Source organism: Lupinus angustifolius, chromosome LG01 (genome assembly GCF_001865875.1).
Source record: "Lupinus angustifolius cultivar Tanjil chromosome LG01, LupAngTanjil_v1.0, whole genome shotgun sequence".
Lineage (NCBI taxonomy): Eukaryota > Viridiplantae > Streptophyta > Magnoliopsida > Fabales > Fabaceae > Lupinus > Lupinus angustifolius.
Window position 1 is genome coordinate 1042310 of NC_032009.1, and position 9292 is coordinate 1051601.

General features: G+C 32.6%; 2 protein-coding genes across 3 annotated transcripts; one reads left to right on the forward strand and one right to left on the reverse strand.

Annotated features, from left to right (window-relative positions):
- LOC109348860 lies at positions 1 to 1530 on the reverse strand. Its single transcript, XM_019589795.1, has 2 exons — positions 1468 to 1530; positions 1 to 666 (listed from the first exon to the last, which is right to left on the reverse strand). Exons 1-2 carry the CDS (start codon positions 1528 to 1530, stop codon positions 1 to 3), a joined length of 729 nt encoding a protein of 242 aa, XP_019445340.1.
- LOC109344686 (truncated transcription factor CAULIFLOWER A) lies at positions 1640 to 9292 on the forward strand. Of its 2 annotated transcripts, XM_019583439.1 has the most exons (8): positions 1642 to 2140; positions 5127 to 5208; positions 5293 to 5357; positions 5440 to 5539; positions 5636 to 5677; positions 6445 to 6486; positions 8529 to 8638; positions 9147 to 9292. In XM_019583439.1, exons 1-8 carry the CDS (start codon positions 1956 to 1958, stop codon positions 9235 to 9237), a joined length of 717 nt encoding a protein of 238 aa, XP_019438984.1. In that variant the 5' UTR covers positions 1642 to 1955; the 3' UTR covers positions 9238 to 9292. The 2 variants fall into 2 exon arrangements, with proteins under 2 accessions (XP_019438988.1, XP_019438984.1); XM_019583443.1 differs by lacking the exons at positions 8529 to 8638; positions 9147 to 9292 and adding an exon at positions 8459 to 8527 and having other exon boundaries at positions 1640 to 2140; positions 6445 to 6524.

Sequence of the window (9292 nt, forward strand, 5' to 3'; positions counted from 1 at the left end):
TTACAACATCAGACAAAAAATGGGGTTTGTTATCCAGTCCACAAAAGAGAACTGATCTTTACCCCTCTTCCCATTGATCCAAAGCCAAGAAGTAACCCTAGCAGCCTCAAAAATTTTCTCGACAGAGGGATGCACTGAATTAAATATAAAATCATTCCTAGACCTCCAGATGGCCCAAATAGTAGCGAGCCACAAGATATTCCAATAATTCAAACAACGCCTGTGAGGAACCATGCACATGTGATTAGTGAAATGATGGGTGGGCTGAAGAGGAAGAGCTATGTGAATATTCAACCAATTATACAGAAGCTGCCAAACTGAATAAGTGAAGTTACAAGAGGAGAAAAGATGTTGAGAAGTTTCAGCTTGGTCGTTGCAAAATGGACATAAAGTTCCCGCTCCAGGAGCAATAGCGACTCCCCTCTTGAGAAGAGCATCAACAGTGGGGATCCGGTCCTGGAAAAGTCTCCACACGAAAGCTTTAACTTTTAAGGGAGCTTTTGACTTCCAGAGCATACAAATGTGGTTAATATCACTAGACGGAGGTTGATGATGATGACGAAAGAGAAGATCATAAGCAGATTTCACGGAGTAAAGTTTGGATTTGTCGTGGCGCCACTCCCAGGAATCAAGAACATTTTCACGGACAACAGCATTTTGAATTACCTGCAAAAAAGTTTCAGTTAGATCAGTTTCCCAAATAAAAAGATTACGTCTCCAAGAAATGTTCCAAACCCAATTTCCGTCAACCCAACTTCCTAACTCACTAATGATCATTGTTGTTAATATTAACACCTCTTCTAGCTAAGAATTCCTTACAAGGAAGTCTATCTAGCACGACCCTTCATGCAAAGCATCCGAGTTTTCAAAGGTATCAAACACCCAAAACAAATATCACATCATCTAAACTACATAACTAAAAAAGATGAGAAAAACAAAATTACAGTTAAATAGCAACATTTTCTTACCCATTTTCCTACCAGCATAATACTTTTAGAGCCTACACTAGCAAATAGCAATGTGGTATAAAGCGAGTAGAGTTTGAAATTGGGTGCGATAAATATTTATGTGATACTATAATGAGGAGCCTTATGGGTATGGCGGCTATGAGTAATGATACCCTAAACTAATCGTTATTTAAATAATTATTTGATGTTTTTAGTTTTCAATAAAACTTTATTATCTTTTAAAAGGCAATGGACAAATAGTTGAACATGTTAGGTGACAATTAAAAATAAAATAATTATATTTTCCTCATAAAATTTACCTAGGTGTGATTTTAATCTTTATACTTTTCTCCAATTCTAGTCCTCAAAAGTTTGTTTTATTTTTCATAATAATATTTGATACTATAAGTTATTACATCAACATGCATAAAATTGAATTAGTTAATTAATAATACAATAACAATTAACAACAATCTAATAAACCTGAAGCTATCGCTTACGAAAGGGGAAGAGTGCTAACTCGAAATAGTGGGGCCCGTACAATAACGACAGTATCTTTGGCCAATGATAACTCGACAAGCATTTTGACGAAACCACCCTGGTTTTACAAAACCACCTTTTTCTGTACTAAGCGGTTTCTGGTACTTTCGCTTTTGGTCCCCGAATATTATAAAACTGTCCAATGATATTTTCCCTTTTGTAATTAAAAATGCAAGAGAAGTAGTAAATTGTGCATTATTCAAAGCCTTGACTCTAATACACATAGTACTTGCTCCTCTTTCCTCTGTTTCACATCTTCATTATCTTTCTCTATTTGTTTTGCATCGCCATCTATTAATATCAACACCATACAAATAAATATAAATAGAATAGAATTCCATTCCATTCCATACATACTTGTAGAGGGTTTAGAAGGAAAACAAACCAAAGAGAAAAAAGTGTAAGTTTATATGTTATTTTATGTTGGTGATTTTGAAGTGTTAGTTAATCAGAAATAGTGAAAGAGATATGGGGAGAGGAAGAGTGCAGTTGAAGAGGATTGAGAACAAGATCAATAGGCAAGTAACTTTCTCAAAGAGAAGATCTGGGTTACTGAAGAAAGCACATGAGATCTCTGTGCTTTGTGATGCAGAAGTGGCTCTTATAGTCTTCTCCACAAAAGGCAAGCTTTTTGAGTACTCCAGCGACCCCTGGTACGTATATATATAATATATATATATATATATATATATATGCTATACCCTACCTATATACCTACAATAGCCTCATAATCTGATCTTCTCTTTAGTGTAAATCCATGTCTCTTTCTACTCGTGTTTATTTCAATAATTCTCTTCTTTCCTCTATTCTCCACTTCCACTTTTTTTGTTTTCCTCAAATCTTAATTATTTTTAATTTCTAATATCCTAGTTAATTATTCTGTTTTTACTACACATGCTAATATATATGTGTCTGTGTGTCTTCTCTATGATCTTATGCTGCCATTTAATTTTTCTCTTGTATACTTCTGCCTTACCCCAAATATTCAATTTTGTATCTTTCTGGTTTTTGTTTTTGTTTTTATAAGCCTCGTATCTTTCTTGTTATATATGCGTTATTTATTGCTAGAGTATTTTTCACTTTTACTATATATGTCGTTAATAACTTAATATTATGTTTAACATCAGTGTCGTCCGTGTTTTATGTAATGTATGAATTATCAACCTCTCATTGCAAACTTGAAAAGGTTGTGAACATGCAGTAGCAAGCTTTTACATCAAACTTCACCTCTTTGTGAAGAGAAAAGGGTTTTGGGGTTGGGAAATAGTGCATGTGCTAAAGTTAATTATTGTGTGCGGTAACTGCATCTTCATATATCTGACATACATAACCATGGACAGTCCTAAGTAAAGGGCATAAATGTGACACTGCAGAGTAAATAGAACATAACCCTCAATAGTCTATATCTATAGTCTATACATTGTTTTACAGTAGGGTAGGACAAGCTTTCTACAATTCCTACGTTGGTGCTTGCCATCATCTTATAAACAACTTACTCATAATTTAACCTGCTTCAGATAGTTTACCTTTTATATATGTCCCATGATAACTTTGCTAAAATGTTGGCTGGGATTGCATAGAAAATAATAATAACTCATTAATATTTAATTTTTAATAATATGCAGTAGAAAAAACCTTGTATCTGGTGGAACTTGGTTGCTTTAAACTAGAGTATATAAAAAGCTGACCGACAACTGATGTAACATTTGTTTTATATGATTTTTTGGGTATAAATATATGATATTTTTCACTATGGCATGAGCTTTTCTTATTTAGTGAACAAAAATATCTAATACATTCATTTTTTTAAGGTATCAATACATGCATGAATTAACTTATTTTACTCTAAAAAACACTTATAATCATAACACTCTAAATAGCACATTGGCCTTATTTTGTTTGGTATAAATGAATAAATTAAAGCATACTCCTACTATTATATAAAGCGTAATAATATGAATAATTTAATATCTATAATTTGATTCTATTTGGTATTCCATTGAAGCATTTACTATAATTTGTAAGCTTTTATGCATAATTTAATTAAAACTTTAAGGAAACATTTTATATTAGTAGAATTTAAATTTTTATGGATAAGGAAAACAAGTGAAAGCTAATTTCATTACTCTTTTTATTTAATATTTAGAACATTGAGTAAAAAACATTTTAAAATCATCCACTAGGTGCATCCCTGACCATTTGTTAAGAAAAATAAAATATAAAATTTCAAATAAATTCGGAGACTATGTGAAATCCTCAATTTATATGACTTGTAAAATCCTAAATTTGGAGAGAATGTTTTAAATTCATTTAAAAAAGTGCCAAGGTTGGATTACTTTGTATCTTAGTGTGTATAGACTATAGCTTAGAGCCATAATTTATCATCAAATACTTTTATAATAAAATATATAAATACAAGCTATTTCCACTTTATTTGAACTAGGGTATTGAGAGGTACTTTGTGCTTATCAACCCACAATCCTATTTTATGGTATTAACTTTTCAATTTTTATACATTCATCTTTATTATTTTTGTATTTTATGTACTATATATTTTTTGTCTTTATAGTAATGTCGAATTTAAGGAGAAAAATATGATTAATGTATTATGATAATTATTTTAAATTTTATAATATTTTTTTTTGTAGATATTAAAATTTGTTATATAAAGATTGAATATGTAGTTTACGTTTAAATTTGGATTATATTGTGTGGTGTTTTTTATGTTTCTAATTTAACTTTTTACTTATTAATTTACGCTTAGCTTATTCTCTTTTTCTTCAATTTTGTTAAGATTTCATCTCGAAATCAATTGATGATAAGATGAATAGTCTAACATATATTTATACCACACCACAAACACTAGGGTAGGTGATTTGTGGCTTACTTCCTAACATACTCTTCCACTAAAGCCTACAAGATTAGATGAATGATTAACTTTGACTCACGATTAAGGGTCATCTTCTAACTATCACAACCGAAGAGATATTGAGTTTTGAATCTGATGATTTCAGGTTAAAGTTTCATTTCAAAATCATATCACACTAAGAGAAATAGTAAAAAATGTAAAGAAAAATGTGAATCCTACACATTCTGCAATAAAAACCAAAAATAAAGAAGATATCAATCTACTTTATTCAGCTTCAATCTTCATACGCTTTTCCGATGGTTCATTACTTCATTTCTTACTTGTGTGAATTTTGATGTATGACTTTGTGTTAATTTGATGCGCTGAAGGGCAAGTAAAAGTGAATGTGTGCGATTTTCTCATTTTGTTGAATGCAAAATGCTACCATATTTGGTTCAGCCTTTAGCCTGTAAATTATAGGGTCACTGTTATTTGTCATGATCACTTTCCCCATAACTTTGACAGAGATGTTCTCAAATCTCAATACTCTCTCTCTCTTTAATAATCTAATTTTCCTTTCAAAAAAGAAAAATAGCATAAGTAAAACTCAAAGGTTTACATAAAGTTGTTGAGAAGAAACATATACAGGAAACATTTCCATAATAATAATAATATCACTTGATGCTATATTTGCTTTGATATGCGATTCTTCTGCTTGTAGATTTCCATGTGATGCTATCATAATATTTTCTCATTCTTACTTTGTTTCATTCCTTATCCACAAAAAACAGTATGGAAAGAATTCTTGAACGATATGAGAGGTATTCATATACGGAGAGACAGGTTGATGCTAACAATGATCAAACATCAAATGTAAGTCTCCATTTCTTCTAGTGAGGGCATAAGATAAACTAGTGAGAGTTTGAATATTGATTTCATTATTTTTTGCATTCTTAGGAAAACTGGATTTTGGAACACGCAAAACTCAAAGCAAGAGTAGAAGTCCTACAGAGAAATCAAAGGTATAGGAGCAATACTTGTGTTGTTGTGTAATAAATAAAACAAAATATGCATTGGCTGAATTTGTGGGTATATTTTTGCAAGGAATTTCATGGGAGAAGATCTGGATAGCCTAAGTCTGAAAGAGCTTCAGAATTTGGAACAACAACTTGATTCTGCTCTCAAACACATAAGAACACGAAAGGTAAAACCATGCAAACCCATGCATAGTGATATACCGATGTTGTTTTGAAGTTTGAAATGGAATGTGATAGTAATTCTGAGTGTTTATCACGTGCAGAATCAACTCATGTATGAATCTATTTCTGGGCTTCAGAAAAAGGTTTGTCTTTCTTACCTGCATCTTGCACCTAAGTTTGGGCGCATTAATGATAGAGAATCATGTTTCCTTTTTTCTCTTTTCCCTAAAATAAATATGTCACTGTCTGAGTGGGTGCAAATCTGGCTAGATTGTTCTACTGCAGAAAAACTTCCCAAGTAATATATACCCAAAAAAGAAAAATATGGGTTTTCTGCAACTCCACAGTAAATTGACTAAAATGTAGTACTTTGAGAAATTTGCTAAAGAATCTGGGATGAACAATGTTAAATCTTTGTTCAAAGATATGAAGGGGCCCATAATTCAACAGTACAATGTGCACTATACTACTTACACCTCTATAAGGTTTTTTTTACTACTAAATGCACCTAAAAAATAAATCATATAGAGAATAAAAAAGAAAACTAAACTCCATATCAGAATCCTAAATAATTCCGCCACTTTTGAGTTAAGTTTGTTCCTTCAAAACTACAGAAAAGTAATAGCTAGACTCTAATTTAAAATTATGGCACTATCATGTTTTCGTAAATTCTTTTTTGATTGATTCATTAAGTTATTATCAACATGAATAGTAACTTTTTAAGCATGTTTCGGTTAGCACGTGCATATATACTTTCAATAATTTTATAACATCAATTTTCAGTATCAATATGTACATATTATTGTTTTTATTGACCAAGTGTTGTGAATCTGCTTCTGGTCATAAATCATCATGATTTAATTAGATGTTGGGTCTTATAAACTACTTGTCTTCTATATATTTATTGCAGGATAAGGCACTTCAGGAACAAAACAACATTCTCGCAAAGAAGGTGATAAAATGTTTATTTCCAACAGCTACCTCATGCATATTGTTTTTCTTTTATCAGCAACTATATTCATTAAGTAAGAAATAAAGAAATTAGGAGAACAAACAATACTTCTATCATATAAGTTCTAGATATTAATCAACTTTGAGACAATTGGATGGGTGCAAGACCCACTCCACATAAGAGAAATAGAAATTATGGAAACGAGTAATGAGAAGGTTTCAAGAGGGTAAAAAAATTAGATCCAACACTTCATCTAGGTGGAATCAAGAGTTTTTAAAAATAATTTTGTTCCTAATATGCCACATAGTCCAAATAGTGATAAACCAAATAGAGATCCACTATTGTTTCTTCTTGTTCCTCATATGTGACATGTTTAGATGAATTGAGATGTTGGTTTTAACATCATTATAGATAATTGAGTTAAAGATCAAAACACAGGAATAAAGCTTTTGCCAAACATTATCGGATTTCGAATAAGAAAAAACAAGTGGTTTGTCGATTTATCGAGTTTCCCACATAGAACACATCTCGGCGAGTGATGTGCTCCTAAGACTTCTCTTTGCATTAGATTCAATTTTGTTTGAACTCCATCCAAAGAAACTTTCCACACTAAACTTTTCAATTTTGGTGGGGCATTACTTGCCTATATTCTCTTGAAGAAGTCAATTTCCTAGTTTTTATCATTCTTATGTTTTATGTGGAATGCATTATGAGCCAAATGTTGACCTCTATTTTCATGGATTCAAATCCACCCATTATCACCATCTTGTTTAGGCAAAGAATCTTCAAGAATTTGTAATAGATCTTCTTGTTCTTTTTTCTCCCAAAGGAACAAACTCCTCTTCCAATTGAATTTCCAGCTCCATACATCATTTCTCCATTCCCTCATTGAGCTGACAGTTGTATCTTTATCCAAAGTCACGTGAAACAATCTTGCAAAAGAATTTTTCAGAAGTCCCACACCCCCAACCTATAATTTTGACAATAACTTAGTATTATTTCTAGAACCTAAACTCCTATGGATCCCCTCAGCCACCCACCCATGATTGACTCTGTTGGGGATGTTTGAAATATGTTATTATATGAAGTCCTACATTGCCTAAAATTAGAATAGAGTAGAATATCAATGTTATATATTGGACTCAAGTCCCTTGTTATAATGTGCACTAGATATAAACATCAAATAGAAACACCCCATGAGCAGGTGGGCCCATGGGTGTGCTAGGGTTTGTAATCCTAATTCTCTAATAATATCTTGGTAGCCGCTCAGCACTCCCGGGATGTAGGCACAATTGGCCGAACCCCGTTAACAAATTGTCTTGTTTTTTCTCTTCTATTTATTCTATGCACATTATTTGATTGCTTGTGGCCAACGCTGCGCAACGATCGCTTCTGCTGCACCAACAAACTCATTCCTTGATGTTGCTAAAAATGCCTAGATCTCTCCAACTTGACAAATTCTCGATTGGAATTAATTACAATAAATCTGCTTTTGTGAAAGTTTATTTTCAAATTGGATGCTAACTCAAAGCACAATGCTTTAAGAACCGTGACATTATGAACAGAATTCTTCCCAATAAACAAGGTATCATCCGCATATTGTAGGTGGGAGATAACAATATCTTCTTTTCCAACCTTATACCTGTGGAAGATGTTCTTCACTAGTGCTTCTCTAATGATACCACCAAGACCTTAAGTAACAATGAGAAAAGGAAATGGTGCTACCAGATTTCCTTGCCATAAGCATGTTGCCATTTGAAACTCTTGGGTTGGACTACCATTTACTAGGATAGTGATAGAGGTAGATTGTAAGCAGATTTTAATCCAACATCTCCATTTATGACAAAACCCCATCTTATCCATCGTGTAAAGAAGAAAACCCCAATTTATTCACTTATAAGCCTTTTCAAAATCCGAAATAGTCACATTTCTTCTTATTCTTAGCTTGGTCAATTACATCATTAGCAACTTCATTGTTGAGTTGTTTGGATTTCAATTAATCTAACTTCAGTTACATGACTACATGATTTGAGTGAAACTAGATAAAGGAGAAAGAGAAGGCTTTGGCCCAGCAGGAGCAACAGAGAGTGCAAAATGGTGTGGATGTGAGCTCTGTCCTCGTAAATCAACCATTGGAGTCCTTGAATGTTGGGTAAGTTTTCCTTTCTTTGGTGCATATATATATATATACCTCAAACGCTCCCAACTTTCTGTTTTCAGTGTGTAACTGAGCATCTGCATGAATTCATTTTTGCATATCATCTAGCTAAATAATTTGTACATATACAACTCTTATGAATGTGTGGACGAAACAGTGAATAGGTAGTGTAGAATCATATACTACACATTATCTCAATACACTATGACTATAACAAATCATACACTATGACTATAACACCAGTTAAACTCAATAATTGTCTCACACCACATTCTTTATCCACGTGCATGTTTATGCCTACTATATATAAAGTATGTATGTAGATGCAAGGAGGCGTGAGAAAAAGTGATATGAAAATATTGTAAGTCTAGTATATATGCTAAACGAAGGGAAAGAACAAATTCAAACCCAGTTAGTAATATGCAATTATGTATGAGACATGTGTAGCTAGGCATAGCTCATTTTTAACATGTACCTTACTTCAACTAAGTCACTTATGCAGAGGTGGGTCAGGAGATAATGAAGGAACTGCAACGCAAACTCGAACTACCCCTCTTCTTCCACCATGGATGCTTCGTCCTATAAATGAATAGAAGACTAGTACCCTACACTATACAAGTTTTCATGTTATATACCAAACCGGCTTTG

What these genes read in the sequence shown, in the direction of transcription:
- LOC109348860 (XM_019589795.1), bottom strand. Translation starts at nt 1,530, where the DNA reads ATGCTTGTCGAGTTATCATTGGCCAAAGATACTGTCGTTATTGTACGG. An exon ending in TACGGGCCCCACTATTTCGA is followed by an intron (nt 667 to 1,467) that starts GTTAGCACTCTT and finishes ACTTTTTTGCAG; the next exon opens with GTAATTCAAAATGCTGTTGT.
- LOC109344686 (XM_019583439.1), top strand. Translation starts at nt 1,956, where the DNA reads ATGGGGAGAGGAAGAGTGCAGTTGAAGAGGATTGAGAACAAGATCAAT. An exon ending in GAGTACTCCAGCGACCCCTG is followed by an intron (nt 2,141 to 5,126) that starts GTACGTATATAT and finishes CACAAAAAACAG; the next exon opens with TATGGAAAGAATTCTTGAAC. An exon ending in TTGGAGTCCTTGAATGTTGG is followed by an intron (nt 8,639 to 9,146) that starts GTAAGTTTTCCT and finishes TCACTTATGCAG; the next exon opens with AGGTGGGTCAGGAGATAATG.